The sequence below is a fragment of the Amphiprion ocellaris genome, chromosome 4, assembly GCF_022539595.1.
Source record: "Amphiprion ocellaris isolate individual 3 ecotype Okinawa chromosome 4, ASM2253959v1, whole genome shotgun sequence".
Classification (NCBI taxonomy): domain Eukaryota; kingdom Metazoa; phylum Chordata; class Actinopteri; family Pomacentridae; genus Amphiprion; species Amphiprion ocellaris.
Window position 1 is genome coordinate 29,030,576 of NC_072769.1, and position 23,199 is coordinate 29,053,774.

General features: G+C 39.1%; 1 protein-coding gene across 1 annotated transcript in view; it reads left to right on the plus strand.

The window, feature by feature from the left end:
• cnnm2b (cyclin and CBS domain divalent metal cation transport mediator 2b) overlaps positions 1–23,199 on the plus strand; it is a 51,669-nt gene that overhangs the window by 14,777 nt on the left and 13,693 nt on the right. Inside the window, exons 2-3 of the mRNA XM_023266832.3 lie at positions 20,875–21,018; positions 22,631–22,768. Coding sequence (XP_023122600.2) covers positions 20,875–21,018; positions 22,631–22,768 — 282 coding nt within the window. The remainder of the gene's footprint in view (positions 1–20,874; positions 21,019–22,630; positions 22,769–23,199) is intronic.

A 23,199-nucleotide genomic window follows, 5' to 3' on the forward strand; every position in this document is an offset into this window, starting at 1 on the left:
ATCCATTTTTTTGGGAGTCGCCATGGCCACGCCCTTTGAAATGAGATGAACATTTTGATAACTTTTCATCAGGTCGCGTGTTTGCATATATTGGCCAAATTTGACGTCCCTTGGACTTATCTCCGATGAGTTATTAATTTTGAAAAATTTACAGCTAATTCAAGATGTCCGACTTCCTGTTGGGTTTAGGGCGTGGCCATGATTGACTTTTTTGGGTTTCCTGATGTGCTGAATATGTAGACAAAATTTTGTAACTGTAGATGAAAAGTCGTTCAAGTTGGCCTAATGACCAAATTTTCAATTTTCCAGGGGGCGCTATGGAGCCATTTTCCCACACACATGCGCAACTCCCATAAAATATCAAATTTTTCGCCAGTCCTGATGAGCATGCCACGTTTGACGCGTTTTGGGGTATGATAAGGCCGCCAAAAAGGCAATTCAAAAGACGGTAAAATAATAATAATAATAATAATAATAATAATAATAATAATAATAATAATAATAATAATAATAATAATAATAAATAATTCCTTGCATTCCAATAGGGTCTTCGCACCATTCGGTGCTCGGACCCTAATAAAATAACAAAAATGGCATCAAGACGTTCGCTCTTGCAGGACACCTCATTATTTAACTATTAATGAGACTTTATGGATTTTAGAGATCTGTGGGAAAGCATTCAAAGCCATTTTGGGGAGGGGGGACATTTGGAAAATTCTCACACTGCTGTTTCAGTTTCTGAGAAATTCGCACCAGCCACCCGTTAGCATTTATTAGCAACAGCCAATGGGCCATGAAGTGTCATTCTCAAAAGTGCATGTGAGCATTTTAATGCCATTTCATGCCCTCACGCTGCCAAAGTGAGCAAATTGTAATCACAAAGTTGTTCCGCTTAAAAGTAGCACCTCATATTAGTCGAATTGAGTGCAGCTCTTCCTGCTGATACTGCAAACATTACAGTAGGTTTGGTTTCTGCTTTCAGTTTTCACATTTAAATATCACTTTCTCCACATTGCAGACATTTTAGTCACTTGATACCTTTTTGAAAAACACATCTTCATCTGAGGGGGGTCATCCCTATTCTATTTTCACATTTAGATGTAACAGCTCCTGTAAAAACTCTGACTCAGGGTGTTCAAATGAAATCAACCCTGCTGTCTTCCTTTATACCACCTGGAAAAACTCTCTCTCGCACGTGGCACAGATGTATTATGTAAGTGTAAACAGGGGGAAAAAAAAGCAGTTGGAATACAGTGTTTTCAGAGCTTTTTCTTTTGTCTTTTTCGTGCCACATCCAAATGAAGAAACAAAGCGGACAGAAACCAGATATCTGCCTATGTGTCTTTGTTGTACAGACGCAGATGCATTTTTAGGTCATTCAGTTCTCTTGGTATGCCTGCAGTGGAACTTTTCCCTCTCTGGAGTCTCCCAGCTAACAGCAAGGGAGGGAACTGCTAGTAGAGCCCCACTATGGGTTGCAGGCCCCAGCCACTGCTCCAGCTGACCCTCCAGACCCAGATTCAGTCTCTAAGCTTTAACCCTATCCACAGCTCACCCTCCAGCTTGAATTATTATTCCTGTCCAGTTTGCTTCCATTGCAGATGGCTGTTTGCTGTACCTATGTAGCGAATAAGTCTTTTAATCCTAATTTCTTGCGTTGGGAGACTTGAATGTTCAAACTCATTGGAATACCAGTTTTAGAATAGAATAGAATAGAATAGAATACAAAACAATACAATACAATACAATACAATAGGTCTTTATTGTCACTGTTACAGAAAACAATGAAAATCGGTTTGGTATTGTCCGAATAGCAGCATTGAAAATAGACTATATAACACACCCTAAAATATATACAACATAAGAGCAAACCCTAAAATATTTATTTATTTATTTGGATCTATCCTTAAGGAACAAAAACCGTAGCCACTTTAAAGGGAATTGTGATTTTTATGAGGAATAGTTAATTATTAATACTGAAGGAGGCTTTATGGCCATTAGAGCTTTACAGAGTCAAGACCCTAATTGTTTGAGAAGAATAATTTAAGATCATTTCCACATGGTGTTAATGAACAGTCTTTGTTGAAGGCTTTGTAGAATCTCTGATTAAAGCACAATTATGGCTGGAAAATGATAGACGAAGGGACAGAAGTCTATTATCACCTATTGACTGACTGATACAGAGTTCAAATGTTCATTTACTACTAACATGCCATTAAGTTATGGCTAGTAAAGGTGTCAGCTCCAGCTATACATTATGGATTTATCTGAACACCTGAAATTCAGATCCAAGGTTCATGTTTTTTTTTTTTTTTTCTGTTGCATACATTTGATCGTGTCAGTTTTGGGTTCTCATCACAATTGTGCAAGCACGCTAAAAAGCTTCACATATCTGTTGTCATCATTAACGTTGGCTATGTCTGCCTGTGTTTGACATTATTTGGTCTGTAAATGAATTAGCTTTTTCTAATGTATTATTTGTACACTGATGCTTTAGTTTCTGTATCTTCAAGTGGCCTTTCTATCCCATCTTCTTATATCCTCTCATCTCTTTCATCCTCTTAAAAACATTTTATGATTTTTTTTTTTCAAGTTTGCTATTTATAATTTAGCTGGAACATAATTATATTAAAATTGTGCTGCTGTGACTAATCTTACCTTTCTAATGATAGCCTACCATAACTTTCTGTGATTGCTTCAAAAGTCTGAGCCATCCCAAAATGTTTTCACATGAAAAATGACTCACACCATGGTTTTGTTTGACTTGTTTGACCTGGAACTGATCCACCTCTTCTTGTTGGACCAAATATTTGGATGATGTTCATTTTTGTCGTTGACTATCATAGGATAACGTTATTTCTTTTACACCGACAAATCAAAGATAAGATGGTTTTACCTCAGCTGACATGTTTCAACTGCAACTGCAGTCTTCTTCAGAGCGTCATCTGACGTGTGCTGACGTGTCCTTTTTTTCACCATCCCATACATCCATGGGATAACAGAACCCATACAGCGCATAATGAAAAAACACAACATCAATACAGCAGTAAAACCACATACAAAACTCCGACAGCTATTAGTCCACCCCAAAGACAAAATAGAACCGGACAAGAAATGCAACATCATTTATGAAATTCCGTGCAAATCTTGCGAGAAAACATACATTGGAGAAACAGGCAGAACATTCAACACAAGACGAAAAGAACACCAGACAGAATGCGAAAAGGAAACAATCGGACGACTCACAAGAATACAAAAAGAAAAAGCCGAACAAGAAAACAAAAAATCAGCCATCACGGATCACTGCAAAAGAAATAATCATATCATGGACTGGGACAGGGGGAGGATTGTAACATCGGAGACCAACAAGCATAAACGATGGATCAGGGAGGCCATGGAGATCAGGAAGCGGGCGAGCTGCTCCATGAACCGGGATGAAGGGGACTACACCCTCTCGCACACCTGGGACTCCATCCTCCAGAGACCACCGAACGGCGGGGGGCGTGGCCTATCTGACAGATTCTGACAGATCTGTCAGACCGGTCACCTGATAAAAAGGACACGTCAGCACACGTCAGATGACGCTCTGAAGAAGACTGCAGCTGCAGTTGAAATACGTCAGCTGAGGTAAAACCATCTTATCTTTGATTTGTCGGTGTAAAAGAAGTAACGTTATCCTTGTTGGACCAAAGTTTGGCTGTTTGGTCCGCATCGTAGTGCAGGTTCAGACCAAACTAAATAGTCTGGACCAAATCTGTTGGGTATGAAATAGTGTGACTCACTGGATGTAGGCTGTGAGTGTAAACCTGCCATTAGCTGCTTATTTTAGCCAGATTCATCCTCTTTTTCTGCTATTGCTGTCTACGTGTGACCATTTTTTAAATCCACTTCACTACAGGAAACAGCAGCAACAACCTCTGGGTAGCAACTTACCGCACTGAAAATTAAAAATTTTGCAGAGGATTTGGGTTATGCAGTAAGGCAGACCTGCTAAATTTTTTCTAATTATTATTCATTTTAATAACAGAGTTCATTTCTCTGCATGAAAATGTTTCATCAAAACAATTCCCACTACTGATGTTTCCCCCCCCAGTATCCACCTGTCAGTATGGCAAGTAAACACCAAAGCCGCATCCTTTGCATGATACCACCCAAGACATTTGTGATGGGTTTAAAGAAACACAAACAAGCCGTGTGTAGCGGAATGATAGTGTGGTACAACCAGACCATGGTGTGCTGCAGTATTCAAAATTTAAACTGGAAATGCATAAGACTGAACTACGATTCTTTACTTAAGATTTCACTAAAAGTGATACCAAGTGTTAAAATCCTGATGAAAGTGCATATTTACATTTGGAAACGCCGTTATAATATTCGTATTTAGGGCATTTATGTGACCATTTTGAGAGCAAATCTATAAGAAGTCAATATTTTCCGAGGAGCATGTATTTGTTGAATCTGTAGGTGAGAAATGCAATAAAAACAATAAGTATACAGGATGTTCGTGCAGGTTCCGTGTTTTCCTCCACATTCTCAAAGCTTATTGCACAAAGCACAGAAGCTTTTTTTATTGAGTACTTAGCTCATTCTAGCTTTAAGGATTTCGCCCCGGCTAATTGTCGATATTGAGGTATTAATTATGTGTTTTAAAGCTGCTGTACTTGGTGCCAAAAATGAGTGTTTTCAGGTGTTTAATTGCTCTTTCTGGGTCACAAGTGGAGAGTGCGTCAAATGATTCAGTAACAGCTGGCGACAGCGATACGTGATGCATTAATGCTGGTGATCATGTTGGCATTCACTGTTAGAGTTTAGGTAATTCATCAGCTGTTTAAAAGACTCGCTTAGTGGATGAAACCACAGTTAAAATGCCGGATGATCATTACATTGTTAAAGTGTCACACTGTTTGATTTGTACATGATTAAGCACAACATGAATTGAATATAAGCAGCTATTTTTCAAATGATCAATCAATCAATCAATCAATCAATCAATAACACTTTATTTGCGATAGAACCATCCACACAGTAATTCTGTACAGATGGTTGATAACAAGACAGTTTAAATTTGCAAAGTATAACAATTTGCAACCCGGCAAATAAAATCAATAAAAATGATTAACAGAATGATTTAATGATGAATTCAGTAAAATAAACAATTAATTTAAAAAAATGTTCTAAATACTTTCTAGTTAAACGCCAGGCTGATAAAGCGGATTTCATGCTTGTGTTTAAAGATGACCCAGATGACTTTCTTTTTTTTCTCGATACTTTATCTTCAGTGTTTTCATTTTTTGAACAAAACAGACAAGAACCAGATATCACCACTTTCAGCTGTTTGCAGATCCTCAGCCAGAGAGCTTGAAAACTAAAGGCTGCATTGCCAAAATGAAACCAGTTCAACAAGTGAACTGGTGCACAGCCTGACTCACTGAGTGCAGACTGTGTGTAATAAGTCTGCGATTTCCGCCACATATTTCATGCAGCACTCTCCTCCGCTTCCATTATCTGAGTGTAATAGTTTTTAAAATCTCCTTTTGTTATGAAAAACAACAACTCCAACCTCCAAGCACAAATGGCAACAAAACTGTTTCTTACATTTATCTTTGAGGAACAAAGCAACTTTTGAACACAGCTCAGAAAAAAGTCTCGCATGGCCATCATCAGTACGAGTTGATTTGCCACGTCTGTTTTCAGCAGCATACGCCAATGACACCGACTTGACCAATGTGCTAATCTGTTCCCTTGTCTGTTAAGTCCAGTGCATTTATCCAAAGTTTAAGTATAAACAGGTTTCATTTTTAGGTGACTGATTGTCACATCATGTCTGTCTTTTTTAGAAGCAAAGGTTATATCACAGTCATGTCTTTTAAATTGTTTTTTTTCCTTTTTCTTTGTCATCTTAATGACAGAGCTGGCCTCTCCACATGCACATAAGAAACAAAAAAAATTCACCAGCAACACTATTTTGCAGGGGCAACATCACTGCATCCTGGGCTTAGTGCTGCCCAAGACAACTGTGATTTGTTTGAAGAAAAACAAATGAGTGTTTTTTCCTTCCTATAATGAGAAATATGGCATGTAGCCAGACCATTCTCCAGCACAGACACAGCGCTGTGGAAATAGGTCTGGCTATGTGGAGTCAGACCACAGGGTTCTTTACAGTAAACTGTTTTTAAATGAATACGGGACCGAACCGACAACCAGTGTAAGACCTTTAAAACTGGTGTGAAGTGTTCTCTCGCTTCTGGTTCCAGAATCATCTGGAACTGATGTTTAACAGTCTGAACTGACCAGATAGGAGCAGTGCAACAGTCGAGCCATTTACTGCAAATAAAAATTCCTTCTGCCGCTAAGAATTGTGCCAAATGAGCTAATTCTTGATTTATATTTAACTTTAAATATGTGTCACATATAAACCTACCTACAGGATGTAATTAAGCATTTATCCTTTAACATTTATAGTCAGAACCGACATGTTTTAGCAAACAAAGCACACAAAGGAGCTGCACAAAGTTACAAAGCTGCAGAGGGCCGTCAAACACTCAACACACAGTAGCCAAAACGTCAAATGTGGTTTTACATAATATGTGAGCTTAGCCGGTCGCTCATATCATATCTTACTAGATAAATTATGTGTACGACTCCAAGTTTAGGATGAGTCCTCAAAAATAGTTTAACATTTTCTATAAAAGCAGAGCAAGACGATGTGATATGATATGATAATAACTTATATAACAATTGATGAAACAATAAGCCTTCTGAATGCTGGGCAATTTCTAATTTTTTTTTCCTCCGCTGTCACATTTTTGGACTCATTTTTCACTGCAATGTATAGTCCCGCTGCTCTATGGAAACGACACAACCATGGCAAGAAGTATAAACAATGCCTTTTGTGCAGTATAACAATATACAATGACATAAATCTAAAATAGGTTGAATTTCTTCACAAAAATTGAGAAAACTTGGAATCAACATATACAATACGTGTTGTCAATACTGGTGACTCGACATACTAAAGATATTTTACTATTTATGTGTTTAATTTGTTTCCATACTTGTCTCCTATCTGCTCTGTGTAAACACAGCCTGCAGTTCAGCCCAGTATGAGTGAAAACTCCCTGAATTTTTGTTGCATGACTGTTGGCCACAGCAGAATCACTAATGAATTACTGGCTGTGCTGACAAGCACATATTTGTTTTTCACAGAAGTACTTTAAAAATTTTATTGATATGAAAGCTGAATGAAAGCTCAGATTAGGTTTCATTTTCCAACTGAACTGCATGTCATAGATAAGAAGTTTATGGACCCTCAGAAAGTAAAAAGTATGACTATTCTCTCTGTGTGTTTTGGGGCTCAGAGAGTTAAGGAAAAAAATACAAATCAATATGCGACTATAGATAATAACACAACTAATAATCACATGTATTACCAATATTTGAGTAATTAATTCTTTAATCCACAGATCAGGTTAACTGTGCTAAAAGTTTCTATTTGAAGACATTTTTTCACTCAGGAATCTTAACGTGCAACATAATAACAGAGAAAACGTAGTTCTAATTCTACTTGTTTTTACTCTTTTAAAACACTTCCAATTCTTGTCATTATTGTGTGATGTGCTCACCATTCAGCAGTTACCACACTCACATAACAGAGCAGCACCTGACCACAGGCCCATTCATTTATCCCCACTGGTTTCCCATTGATGCCTCTCCTTATGACTGAGGCCCAAAGGAATCTCCACCCAGGGGACCTTTCAACAACAAACGCAGCCAGCTACGACAGCAAGCTGCTTCTCTGAATGAACAACAATGTCATTCCAGCAGTGTGTGTGTGTGTGTGTGCTGTACTGTGTGTGTGTGTGTGTGTGTGTGTGTATCGTCAAACACCACTGGCTAGTAGCAGCAGAGTGTTCTTGTGACCAAGGCCCCTTTATGACGGTTAGGAGCTGGAAGCAGACTTAACTTCCCGGCATTGACCTGATTAGTCTATATCATGCTAACTGTACTGTTTGACCCAAAGGCCAAGCAAGGCAAAAGGGATTGAAAACAAACACTGGACTGGTTGCAGAAATGAATTTATGCTTTCAGGTGCATTTCAGCTAAGGTGAGCAGATCTGCTGTCTCATTTCCAGACCAATAGACTTGGTCCATGTGATAATACACCATTACAATTAAAATAACTTCAGGAAATAACGCTGTAATGACCCATCAGATATTACACACAAGTTTCCTTTCAGTTGTGGAATCCTAAGGCCAGTAATCTCCTAAATTAATGATAATTAATCATCAGAGAATCACTGGACCAGCTCTCCATCTAACGGGTCAGGTTCCTGCAGCCCAGAGGGATTTCACCCAGGTGGGATTCTGAGGAATGATTAAGCTGGTTGGCGAGGAAGTTCGCCTAGCTGCTCACTGCCTTCTTCCAGACGCCTATGCCACTTCCTCTAATACTTAATTTAACTGAGTAGCCACTTTTGAATGGTTAAATTAATTTACCGATCACGTCTGTTGACAGCAGCTTTCCTCTAAACGGATTTTGCACTTAGTAAATTGCTAGGTTTAAAATTTAGATAATATTTGATAATATTTGGTGTCTGCATTAAATATTCAGCATTTTGTTTAAAAAAAAATTGGCACTAATTTCAATTTATTTAGCAGTTGTTATAAATGTGGACATGGTTTTCTTGTGAAGGTCTGTTTGAGCCTTGTTAGTTTTATTTTTGGTCTTTACCTCCATTGTATGTGTGTGTGTGTGTGTGTGTGTGTGTGTGTGTGTGTGTGTGTGTGTGTGTGTGTGTGCTGATTAATCTTCTGTCTGCTTCCCTGCTGTTTAACTGATCAACCAGTAAATTACAGTGCATCCCTTAACTCAGCTGTAATGGTTCGTGTCCATCTCTGTCAGAGTGGCTCTGTGTGTTGACATCTGTCAGAAGGGATACCGAATACTGTGGTTTTGGACATAACACTTTGTTTGCACATCTCGTTGGCAATTACTCTGCAACAGTTGAGAAGTAATGGTTTTGATTATAGTCTGAGCTCTAGATCAATTTGTGACAAGTGAGAATGTTATGGGGGTGGGCAACATTCAGACACAAATGTTTACAGAAGTCAGCCTTTTTTTTTTCCCACAGTGGACATAATGGTTTGTTGTTGCTCAGGGACGCTTGTTATTTATCCCTATTCCCCATATTAAATTGACAGAAAAACAACTTCAATGAGATGTGAAATGAAGTGCATGTAGAGGAGATGCACTGGCAACATCAAAACTCTAGTAATAGTTTTGTTAGTCAGATACAACGTAGGCATACCTCATCCTATGACGCTGGCACACTAGAAAGGCACTCGGAGAGGACATCCTCCACAGAAGCCAATGCTTTATTTCGCAGTTTTAACAAAGGTGATCTGGATCCGCATCAAAAACGACCGGGTTCTTCTTATGTCCATGTTTCATCTCTCTACCAAGTTTCATAAAAATTGACTGGTTAGTTTTTTGTAACCCTGCTAACAGACAGACAGACTGTGTCTAAAAGATGGATGAAGTGACTGTAACATGTCCCATTGGTTTGTGGACCAACGTTCTGAAACTTTGGAATTTGGTTTGTCACTATGCTGGAAACTCAATGGAACAAGCAAGTGCTGGAATTGACTGAGAAGTCGAGCACAATATTGTGGTGCTATAGTAGCGACCTGTGAGATCATACCCTTCTTTATTGTGTATTACTATAAATTAGATTATAATTTACAAAATTAACACCACACTGTATTCAAAAAGTGTAGAAACTAAGTATTGAGACCATTAACTCGGTAGGAAAATGTTTACTGAGGTAACTAATCAAGTCAGAAGTAGCATCATTTTCTCATAGGCTTTTATACAGTCTGACCTATTTTTGCAACTAAAGGAGCTACCCCTTGCTAGCTATTAAAAAGAATGCAGATTAAAAGTCACTCCACTGTTAGCTTCACTTTTCGCATGTTCAGGCTATATCCATATTTACATACAGTCTATGCGACAGACACACAAAAAGCAGTGATCACATTCCTTTACCTCTGCTGTTCTGTAGATTACCAGCATCACTTCTGTTTCTGTGCTGAGGAACATTATGCTTATTATTCAAACTGCAAACTAGAAGAAGCGGGAAAAATATTTGTGGAACACACAGCTCTGTTGTACTTTAAACATATTGTTATCTGTGGTTGTTCCCAGAAGTTTGTTTCAGAGAAAGAGAAAGTTTCCTGGTGTCCTATTGTACGTACTGCTGTCATAATACGGAAGTCTGTTGGTGCTTAATGGGACTCTTTGGGGATTCTGGTCAACCTTTAAGGCGGGAATAATAGGTCTGTGAAGATTTCTTTAGACATCTCTGCAAAAACAAATAGGGTATTCTGAGTAACAGTCAGTTACAGAGACTCACAGAGGAGCTGACATATACACCTCTCAAACCTCAACATTGTGTTGGCCACATGCACACAAGGTGATTTGTTGATTTAAAGCTGATATAGGCAGGAATTTGGAAAAATCACCAGGTTGTGAAAACACAACTCCTGCAGCTATCCCGGGACAAGGGTGGACATATGCACAAGCTCTATATGAACATGCAACACAAGTTTGATCAGAACATGAAAATAACTATGAAACTGAATTATCTATAGCCACAGCTGTAAGCATTTAGCTATGGCTACCAGACAGCTAAACTTGTATTAACATTCCAGATAGTCACTCATTTCCAGCTTGCATGGTAAATGTACCTACACATCTGTCTAACCAAATGAAGCTAGCAGCTCAGCTGTCCAGGAGTGGTAAGCTCAGGATACAGTAGGTATTGGACGTAGCTCCAGTTCTATGAGTGAGCTTCGGCTTTATCAACACAACTTTTACATGTTTGTTGTCAGACCTATTTCATTGCCTTGCACTATAGGTAGTTGTTAAAGTGCTGGAATGACAGCTTTTCCAGCACCGAATCAGGCTTTTCACCATCTGAAGGGATTTACATGCATAACTGCATTTTCAGAATATCCGATATGAAGATTGCCCTCTTGCTGAAAAGACCTGTGTTCGTCCCTTGTCTCCTGTTATTATATTATATTTTTAAAGCCTTAAAACAGACCTAAGAGGAAGTTCAAACATCTAGTTTCTTCTCAGACCACCTGAAATACAACATGCTGACATGTTATTATTGCTTGCTATTGTTTTTGCCCAGTGATGCCAAAAAAACCCTGCCTATCCAGCTTTAACTCCAATCAGAAGACGGGTTCATATGAGATAAATGTGAACAAGATCTGGGCAAGTCTGCTTTCGTGCAGCATATAGAATCATGCTCCAATTGTTTTGATGTGTTTAAAAGATAAAGTTTTATAAAAATTTGTTGAAATGTCTGCGATACAGTGTTTGAACCAGTTCTACTAACATCAGCATGCTCAAATATTAGTAGCCTGTGCCTGAATTAGTATTCAGCGCAAATGAGAAAATTGACACAACCATCTTCAAAATTAGGGCTTTTATTCTCAAATTTAAAGTCTTGACAGGTAATAGTTTCAGTAGGATCAATAGAAGTGAATATGCTCAAGTTGTGAGTCCTCCTGTGTGGCTCATTTCAGCAAGAGCCTCTCCAGAACAGCATCTGTTCTGCAACTTTAAGTGACCAATTAAGGATAATTTATTTCCCTATTTATATTAGCGCAATGAATGCCTCAGCAGACAATTCATTAATCTCCTCTATCTGTTTTCTTGTGCAGAAAAAAGAGACACTTATGCACACAAACATACAGACAGACACACATTCCATTTATGTCTCCAGATAATACAGTCCAAGCTGCAGAATGACATTATTTGTTGCCTGTGTATTCAGTCTTGCTGTTTGTATAAATGAAGAAGCTGTAAATAGCTGACATGGTACCAGAATTAGGGTAAAGTTTTTGTTAATGTCAGTGGAAAAATGGGTCAAAATAACTTGGAAACTTTTTTTTTTTCATTGGAGGTAGATTCAAAAGAAAGACTGTCCAATGGTTTCCCATCACCCTAACGTTGCACTATATTTGTCAGGGCTCAAATATTTGGAAAAATAGGGGGAGCAAGACAAGGAGGGGGGCAGTGATGAGTGTCCACAACAGATACTGACCCCTCATACTCCCACCCCAAGTCTCTGAGCCTTACGTGCCTATTTATAGGGGAAAATTACGCTATGGAAAAATATAACAAAGCTGCATTCCATAAATAAGCTGGGAATGGTGGAAAAGAGCACGCGGCTTAGTCTCTGAAGGCCTGACTGGAGGTTCTCAGGCTTGGCTTTGGGGTATGGATGGATGGATGGATGGATGGATGGATGGATGGATGGATGGATGGATGGATGGATGGATGGATGGATGGATGGATGGTTTGTCCAGGTGCAGTCATCAGATATCTGGAATGAATTTTAGCCTTTGTCAAACTACAGGATGAAATGAACCCATTGAAAATACTGTTGCTTGAATTGTTTTATCCTCAGTTGAATATTTTCCACAGAATTTACTGCTATGGTGACAGGCTCTTTGGCACACTGGTCATTACACGTCTTTAGCTGATTTATTCTATAAAGTAATTTTGATCCCTGGGTTGTCGTTTCTTTGGTAACAATAATGTGCCACATATGAAATCAACCAGTACGTGAAATGAGTGTAGGGCTGATGCGACACGTCATGCATTTTGCATGTTCAGCATTGCATTGTACTGTGTCAGAATAAAGAAATGATTAGAGCCTTGCCAATACAGGACTTTTTGAGATAATGATGCAGTACTGATTTTTGGAGCCTCAAAAATTCCCATATCGATATGTTGGACAATATTTTTTATACATATACATATTAATACATCAGTACACTGGAGTAGTCTTTAAAGAGTAATATGATGGAGTGCTTGTTTATAAGCGGTCCAGGAATGCATTTCACAAACTAGTTAGCTGCTTAGTGTGAAGACACCACTTGACTCCACACCATCTGCTTAATTGTGATACATACTCAGCTACATGTGCTGCAGAAAGTACAGACAGCATTGTATGCAATGAATTCGGAGATGCTGTACTGGACAAACTATGTGATGACAACATTTCTAAGTTGCCACAAGCATTTTCTATTGCTCTTTGTTCTATAAAAAACAATTAAATAAAAGTTTTCATATTACCCCATTTCTGACACCGTGTACACCAACACTCACATATCTATTGTAGGTCAGTTGGCCAATGACATTGGCTAACCAGCTCGAGTTTAAATTTTAGAATTTAAAGTTGTGTAATTGTGCTAGCAGTGTGACTTTTCAGAATAAAACTGATAGTGTTCACTTTGGCCCCGACTAAAAAAATATGACATAATGACAGTAGGCAATTATCATTAGGGCTGATGATCAAGACATTTTAGTTAATGAACAATAGTCTTGCAAATTATTATTATTACACACACTTTTTGTGTTCATTCTATGAATGGAAAAACACATTTTAGCTAAATTTTAGAGTTTTAGTGGTATTAGTGCCTTTGACTGTCATGTCTTTGATGGCATTCCTCCAAATCACTGGGCTGCGCTTTTTTATTTGGCTGAAAACTGAAATGTTCCAAAAGTAATGTTGTGATGCTTTATTTTGTGACAAATGTTAATGTCTATAGATGTTGATCAAAATACAGTCGGTCGAATTTTGTACGTTAATAAGCATCACAAGATAAACAGTTGTTGGCAATAAACCATAGCAGAACACAGTGGAAATCGGTGTAGAAATAGTGATTTAAACATGACATTTATATTATTTTCATCCAGCTGTTTTTATACAGTTGAGTGGAAAGGATTCTCATGATTATGCTAAATGATAACAGTTCAAATAATTGCAAACAGGTGATTATGTAATAATTGTTACAGGCCTGATTGTCATTACTGTTCAGTGTGCCAAAATATAGCACAGTGTGTGCAGCAGTTTATTGTTTGTGTGTGTGTGTGTGTGTGTGTGTGTGTGTGTGTGTGTGTGTGTGTGTGTGTGTGTGTGTGTGTGTGTGTGTGTGTGTGTGTGTGTGTGTGTGTGGGGGGGGGGGTTGTTTATTTGTTTGTTTTGTTTTTTACTTTTTATGCTTAAATACATGCATTTGTCTGATATAATTTTTGGTGTTGAGAACCATGGAATTTAAATGGCATTGGTACTGACAACCAAATTTCTGGTATTGTGACATTTACCTTAATGTTATATTAGCATGCAGATTCACATTAGCAGGCTAGCACATTAAAATAATGAACATGCTAAACATAACATCTGTTAAAGCATTTCTTGGCTTCACTGTATACTGCACAGAGCTGCATTTTTAAATCATATTTGAGGCCAAGAAGAATTGTCTAAATAAATATAACAAACATCCCTTCTAGAATTAAAATCCTGGCAAGTAGTAGCAGGAAGCTCCTCTAAACTTGAGAGAATTGTGCATCAAATCTCTGGGACATCGTACACAGTTGTTATTAAAAATATGCTTAAATAAAGCAGTTGTATTAGTTAAAGATGCATGACTTCAGTTTTTGTAAAAATCTTCCTTTGAAGTGGATCTTTTGATGTGCATCTTCAGCCTTATGCAGCGCAGGTTTTCAGGAGCAACTGAACTAGTGATCTGTCTCCTCAGTGAGATGAAGCACTTCCTGGTTCTGTACCTCTGCTGCTCTGTTGTGAAGGGAAACAAAACAATCCTGTGTATGTGTGTGTGCCTTTACTTTGCCCGATTACAAATGTAAACTGAAGCTGCTATTTACAGGGCTGATGACATAACCGCTGTTCTCAGACTTGTTTTAGAAACCAGCCATTAATGACTAATGTGTTTCAGTTTTTTTGAACACGCTTCCTTAGTGGACGAAACTGAAAGTGAATTGACCCCCGACCCTGTTGTGTGCAGTGTGCCTGTGTGCTGGACTACCCAGCATGCATTCAGCCTCAGCCCAGCTAGACAGCCCCAGATGTCAGGCAGCAGTGGTGGGTTATAGGACCCTAGACGACTGGTCCTTGCAAGGACACGCTCTCCCCGAGGCCCTCTGCCAAGTTCCAGGCTCCAGAGGGTCCAGAGGGTCCAGAGGGTCCAGAGGGTCCAGAGGGTCCAGAGGGTCAGCCTCCCCCACCTCCCCTACCTCAAGTCCCCCCTCACAAAACCCACTGCCTTAACAGCAGCTAAGAAGCTATGAATAAACAGCCTGTCATTGTCGTGTAACATATTTATGGAAGACAGAAGCTGCATTTTTTTCTTCTGTCGCTGGTGTGGTATTTTGTCTTTGTGGGAAACTGGAAAGTATGCACTCATCTTGTGGGACAGCGAGACAAAATGAATTGGAGTGTTGCTACTGTTAGAGTGTGTGACACTGAGAGGCAGAAGTAGATTTCAGAGTAAAACAGTAGCGAGAGTTTACATGAGTACATTATTGGTCACCTTGGAGCTTTTTGTAGATTCCCATCTGCAACTACTGTCATGTTAGAAAAACGTAAATGTTGCCCAATTGAACTGACTTCTGAGAGTGTGAGTTTTGGAGTTTGGATCAATCAAATTAATGCAGTGTAATTTACTGAGCGCAAGAAATTACACACATCCATCCATTCATAACCCTAAGCTTACCTGCATGAGTCTCAGCATAACTGATGGAATATTTGTAATACACTGTAAGCTGTAATCTGATATTCACTAATACCTTGTTGACAGTTATATTGCTTAGCACTCTGTACATGACAGTGACAAACATCCTTAATAAACAAAAAATATTGTTAGCTGGAGAAAAATCTAATTACAAAATGGAATTACAGCCATGCCAGCAGTTCTTTAAAACTGTAATAACCAGCAGTGCTCACTCACATGCTCAAAATGACAATGTGAAAATGATCCTTTAATCCCGATTGGCGCTAATCAAGGCAAACTTTAACTGGTCAGTATTTCCAAGAACCTTAGCCCAGTCTTGTGTTTACGTCTGCTGTCATATACAGTTGAAACCAGAAGTTTACATACACTGTGTAAAAAGACACATAACCTTTCTTTTTCTTTCTCACAATCTGACCTTAAATTAGACTAAACTTTTCCTGTTTTAGGTCAGTTAGGATTGCCAAAACTATTTATGTTTGCTAAATACCAGAATAATGAGAGAGAGAATTTTTTTGAGTTCTTTTTTTATTACTTTCTTCAAAGTCAGAAGTTTACATACACTAAGATTACTATGCCTTCAAACTATGTGGGAAGATCCAGATGATGATGTCATGACTTTGAAAGCTTGTGATAGGTTAATTGACAATATTTGAGTTAATTGGAGGCACACCCGTGAATGTATTTTAAGGCACACCTCAAACACACTGCTTCCTTGGGTGACACCATTTGAACATCTAAAGAAATCAGCCAAGATATCAGGATTTGTTGTGGACCCCACAAGTCAGGTTCATCCTTGGGTACAATTTCCAGATGCCTGAAGGTTCCACGTTCATCTGTTCAAACAATTATACGCAAGTATAAACACCATGGGAATGTCCAGGCATCATACTGCTCAGGAAGGAGACGGGTTCTGTGTCCCAGAGACGAGTGTGTATTGGTGTGAAATGTGCATATCAAGCCCAGAACAAAAGCAAAAGACCTTGTGAAGATGCTGGCTGAAGCTGGTAAGAGAGTGTCATTATCCACAGTGAAACGAGTCCTGTACTGACATGGGCTGAAAGGCTACTCAGCGAGGAAGTCATTACCCCAAAAGCAACAACAAAAAAAGCCAGATTAGCTTTTTTTAGATTAGCAAAGAGCTGAAAAGGCCTACAAACCAGACTCAATTACACCTGTTCTGTCAGGAGGAATGGGCTACAATTCCAGCCAACTATTGTGAGAAACTTGTGAAAGGAGACCTAAAATGTTTGACCCAATCATACAGGTGATGCTACCAAATACTAAGGAAATGTATGTAAACTTCTGACTTTGAAGAAAGTAACAAAATATTCTCTGTAAAAATCTCTCTTTCATTATTCTGGCATTTAGCAAATAAAAATAATTTTGGTAATCCTAACTGGACTAAAACAGGAAAGGTTTAGTGTGACTTAATGTCAGACAGTGAGGAAAAAAAAGGTTATATGTCTTTTTATACAGTGTATGTAATCTTCTGGTTTGAACTTTATGTGTTCTAAATTTGAGTACTATTCTAAACTTGTGAATCAAAATGAATCAATATGTGATATTATGTACTGCTTTTGCTTATACTTTTAGTGTAAATTTATACTTTTTTTGTCCTTGATATACATATTTTTTTCTAAATAATGGCAAATATCTCTAAAATCATAGTATTTTTACTTATTTAAATCCAATAAAATGGTGTAATTTTATAGGCAAACGGAATAAATGAACCAATTAGTATTTGTAAAAATACAGATTTTGACATGCTTGTTTATACGTTATCTGTGACTTAAACAACTCAGGGAAAAAACTGCTAAAAAGATTTTTTTTTACAGTGTAGATATATACTTATGGTATTTAGGATATTATTATATGCATGTTACCAATGCAATATCAGTATTTATTTTTTTAAAAATAAGACAATTATTGTCAATACTGATATACCATGACATCTTGAATCCATTTATTAGCTGGCGAGAAATTCCACTCTAGAAAATAGTGGCCAATTAACCCTCGCTGCCTTCCTTCCTTGGAATCATGTCAACCAAGCATTACTTCAGAACATCTCCCTTGTGAAATATATAGCAGAGTGACTTCCATGTAAAACATGCAGAATAGTATAAAGGAAACACTGAGTGTGTGATTTTCCTTTAACCTCTGTTCCATGGATTCTGTAAAATGTCCGTCTCATTACATCGCAGCCCAAGTGGCAGACTCTAGAATAAACACTATTAAGCTTTATATAAACATGCTTTTCTCTGTCATTTCTACTCACTAGCTTCCCATTTACTTATATCCCGTCATTGTGTGTCATTCTTATTTTGAACCAGCGACCTACACTGCCTCGGCTGAACCTCTTCCGGCGAGGTCATCTCTAATAGTTAACCCCAAGTCACCTCCTCGCTGTGGACAAACATCCTGGTGGGATTAATTTAACTTGTCAAACAAGTGACTTGTGCTGTTACATTTGTGGGTTTAGTGTGTGTGACTGTGTGTGTGTGTCTGAGCAGAGCTGATTGTGTTTGATCTCACAGACGTCCTGCACCACTTTATCAGCTGGCTTACATAAAGGTCAGAGGTCGGGCCTAGATTTGTGCCAGACAGATGAGGTTAAGTTGACATATGTTCCCATTGGTTGTTCCTGATCCTGTGATAAAACTGGATCAGTCCTTCCCATATACAGCAGAGGGGAACGATAACAGGAATAATTTCACAATTAAGTCACATTTCTCTCAAAGGACACTTAACAGAACCATTCCAGTTTTTGTTGACTTGTGGTCTGTGTGTTGGGTTACATTTCTGTAAAGCATGTAGCTGGTTTGAAAGAGTGGGTCATTTTTTATGTATTTAGGAAATCTGCTGAATACTAATAGCACTGTTTCTTCTTTTTTTGTGTGTTTTACTTTTAGAAATTAAATATTCATTTAGCTTAGATATGTTGTTTAAAACTCTGTGGATTATTGAGTGTGTGAAATTAACATTTATCTCAACCTGAAGTAAACGAATTAGCTTTTTCCAGAGGATTGAACCACATCTCACTGTAGCCACTTGTTTGTCATCACATAACCTTTGTTTAATGGTCATTATGTCATAAAAGGTTGGTTTATATGGTGGATATTATAACCATAATTAATTTAGGGTTGGATAATCATTATACATAAACCATAGTTGTGTACTAGTGTATGTAAATGAAAAATGAGAATTTTGGAAAAGATGTTTTTGTCCAACTGATAATTATTGCTTCTTTGCAGTGAATTCCCACCACTCTCATATCTGAATACTGAATATGAAGCTGTAGCCTACAGCCAGAAGCAGAAAGTCTATCTATATCTGCCTACATCTTTGTTATTTTATGACCAACAGGTGTTATCAGTGGTATATATTTTATTGCCTTGGAACAGAGACAGGGTATCTGTTTTTGCTCGTTTTCAGGCTTTATGCTAAGCAAAGCTCACCTGCTGCTGGTATTTACTGTACAGACACAAAATCTTCTCATCTAACTCTTGGCAAGAATGAGAATATTTCCCATAATGTGAAATTGCTCCTTTAAATGGGACACATCAGTGTCACTTGATACATACAAAAACAAGGGGATTTCTGCTGAGACATTTTAAATGGAATCATCTCGCTTCATATATGTGCTTATTTTCCAGATTTTCATGTTCAGTTTGTTTCAGGTCACCCTCTAAAGGGACCTAACGGGTGACATTTTTGCAGAGCAACCTGTGTTCATAAACCCGACAGCAGTGGAGTGGCTGCCATGAAGGAGAGTGAAGTGAGCATTGATCAGTTTCACTGTGCTGTGCTGTGCTGTGCTGTGCTGTGCTGTGCTGTGCTGTGCTGTGCTGTGCTGTGCTGTGCTGTGCTGTGCTGTGCTGTGCTGGCCACTCCATTTGCTTCCCCTCCCTGGGCAGTTTAGAGTAATTGCGTGCTCAAGGACTTCTGAGGCCTGATTGCTTTAACCCACGAGGCTCCATTTGTGTTTGCCCTAGTTAAACCCAGCCCCTCGTTGATAAAGCAATATGCTGGTATCTTAATAGAAATAGGAATACTCTGCTCTTCCTTGACAAGCAAGACTTGTACACTGCCTACCACTTGCAGACTCTTTGTATTAGTGGATTTCTGTGTTTACATTATTAATACCTCTCTTTGGGGATCTTACATTGCTGGCCTGTTAGGTGTAACCTGAGTGTATTCCTTAAAAGCATCAGTTCTGCATCCAAGCTCACAACATTCTCACATAGAGACTCTCAGGCTCTGTCTGCAGCACATCGGCGCTGTCATAGTGCTGCGAGGAGCTGCAGTGCAATAAAACACTCTTGGTGATCAGCCCAGAAGTCCTTTCAGTCTCTGCACCAAAGCGGCCGGCATCAGCTGAAGCAGCATCTCAGCACAAACTCGGTGATATACCTGCGAAAATAAAACCCACAGATGCTAAAGTAACCGCACGCCCATGACACACGTGCATGCACACGCACACACCAGCACACTGACGTCCTCCATTATTTACACCCAGGTGTATCTGCATGCAAACGGCCCATTCTGAGACAATCTGATCACACAGCGGAGGTTCGCCCGGTCTGTTCCTTTGCTCGGTGAGAATATCGCCGGGGCGGAATGGAAACTTCATTTTGCAGGGGCTAATATTAGCCTGGGCCTCTGGAAAATTCCTTTTAAATGATCACAAGCTGAGAAAAGGCAAAGAATTTGTTTAGTGTTTTGCCTGACAGTCTTCTCTGCATACACGGCAGTTTGTTTCTTTTTTTTCAGATGGTACAGCACACAGGAGGGTCCTGGGAACACAGATGTGGAGGCAAGGAGGGCCAAAGGGGCTCATATGATGAAATTTAGGACTCTTCGACTGTCAGCCCGTCCGTCTGTTTGGCTGGATGACTTTTTCCTGGCACTGTTGACACTTTAACACTTGAACTACCATGTTCTGCATCCCTGGCCAATGAGAAGAGTTCACATCACTTTGTGTCACCTGTCCGTTGTGTGATGTGGACTGCTACAATACTTACTGCTGCTTCAGTGGCATGACACTGAAGCTATTAGACATTTATTGTAACTTTTTCCCCACAAAAAACTGTTCTATGTAAAACGTTTGTCTGCGATACATGTCAGATTGGTACATTTCAGATATAAAGAGCCATGTGTGTCCTTGCCTGCTGTTCCTTTGTTCACTGCCTGACCTATATTTAACTGTCTTTATGATTATATGACCCTAACTTGTAATCTATGTGTGCGTGTGTGTTTTTCTAGGAAAATCCCACCTGGCCATAGTTCAGCGGGTGAACAATGAGGGTGAAGGAGACCCTTTCTACGAGGTTCTGGGTATCGTCACCCTGGAGGACGTTATCGAAGAAATCATCAAGTCAGAGATCCTGGACGAGACTGACTTATACAGTAGGTTCCCCTTGCAATGCTCATAGTCTTTAGACTTTATCAATGGAACAAATGAGATCATGAGATTTTTGAACGGGTAGGAACAAACCAGATGAGAATTATCAGCCTGCTCTACAGTCTCCCTCAGTGACCAAGGATTTTAGCTTCATTCAGCCCCATTGTTTTGTTTTTTTGGCCTCAAACTCCGCTTTTATTAGCAGTTTTTTTTAGATGTAACCATGAGGTTCTCTGTGAAAACACACACTGCACCCAATCTTGGATCCATCAAATAGCAAAAATATAAGCACAATCTGGTAAACACAGTGGAGCATTTAACAAATGTAGGGCTCATATTAATATTGGTATTATCGTTAGTGTTGACCAATAAAGGCCTGCAGATTTATTTGAAGATGTTACATAAAAATGAATATGGCGTGTTGTAGGTGTAAACTGATGCAGTTTCCTGTTTTGCAAGTGAATGTGTACACTTGAAAAGCTTTACATTTTATGTCTGCACCTGCCAGTGAGACATCACTACTAAAATAGACATAATAGTACTTTGATTCCACTATAGAAGACACTTTTTGTTTTCTGAAAATAGATGACAAAATATATGCTTATATTGGTACCAACATTGGCAATCTGACAAAATGAGCAAGGAAATATTGGCATTTGAGCAAAAATACAATATTGTGCATTCTTAAGCAATTAATGTGAGTGATAAATGTGAGCCAGTGTAAGTTAGTAATACAACATAGTACATTGTATATGGTAATATTGCATTTACAGCTTGTTCTGGGAGGAAAAACTTTACATAAATGTTCTCCATTTGTTGTAAATGCACAGTAAAAGTACAATAAATCTAGTATTCCCCTCCCTTTTTTGCTCCGGTTTGGTTTCCACCAGCTTCAGAGAAAATATCTGGTTCTCTAGCAGCTACATGTTGACCAGCTTGTCATTAACTTCTGTTAGCCATTTGGTACCGTGTGGTTACTTCAGGATGCAGTCGTTGTTGCTGAAAAGCTGCCGGCTCTGCCAAGGCAGTAAAACTGGCAGCCAAAAATACAGAATGTTTATCTAAAGAGCTTCGCAAAGCCAAGGTGATAATTCTCTGAGGATTCTTGCCTTTGAGTGACAAGAGGTGTAAAATCATTTTGTATTAGGATGTTTTAATCCTCTTTGTTGTCATCTGGTGTTTTGAGAATATTACTCCAGATAAAGATGCTTTATGTTTTTCATTGAAGAGATTCTCTTGTTTATATCACATCTCCCAACTTACGTCACCTCCAACTTTTTCATGTATCACACCAAACTGTGAATCGCCTTTAATCGTTACACCTCCAGTGGTATCAGTAAGGGCCTGCTTAGTACGTGCCAGTCTGTTTGTTGCCCTAATACATATGGCTTTCAGTAATGCTAACAATGTGGTGAGAATGTAGCCCCCTATAGCTCTCCTTTAGTTCTCAGAAAGACGCCACTGCTATGTTTCCGGAAAAAGCAATAAGCTTTGGGTAACTCCAGTTTAGTCCCCCTGTGACCCGGGACGACTGGCTCGGTGTCTGTAGAGTGACCTTTTCCTGTTGCAGAAGAAGTTTTGTGTCTTACACCCGACTTTTTCATTTTCCCTCCTCAGCTGACAACAAGACGAAGAAGAAAATCACCCATCGGGAAAGGAAGCAGGATTTCTCGGCCTTCAAGCCTACTGACAATGAAATGAAGGTTAAAATATCACCTCAGCTTCTGCTGGCTACCCTGCGTTTCCTAGCAACAGGCAAGTGGGCTGCGTTGCTGCTTGACTTCCCCCAGTGTGCCCTCAGCCCCTCACTGCGGGGAGGGTGTGTGTGTGTGTGTGTGTTTGTGAGTGCGACCTGTTTGTGTGTACATGTGCCCGTACAGGCTTTGAGTTTTGGGCAAGTGGGTGTAGAGAGGAGGAGGAGGAGGAGGAGCGAGGATGTGTGTAGAATGAGTATCTGTTGTGTGTGTGAGGGAATGAGTTGTGTGAGGACTCACAACAAGCGTGTTGGTATGCATGTGTGTGTGTGTGTGTGTGTGTGTGTGTGTGTGTGTGTGTGTGTGTGTGTGTGTGTGTGTGTGAAGAGGTGGAAGGCCTCTTTTGAGCACGGCACGGGATGTCTGCAGATCCAAAAAACGCAACAGTTTATTTGCTTGCATGTCATGCACTGAAGGTTACATGTTGGGATC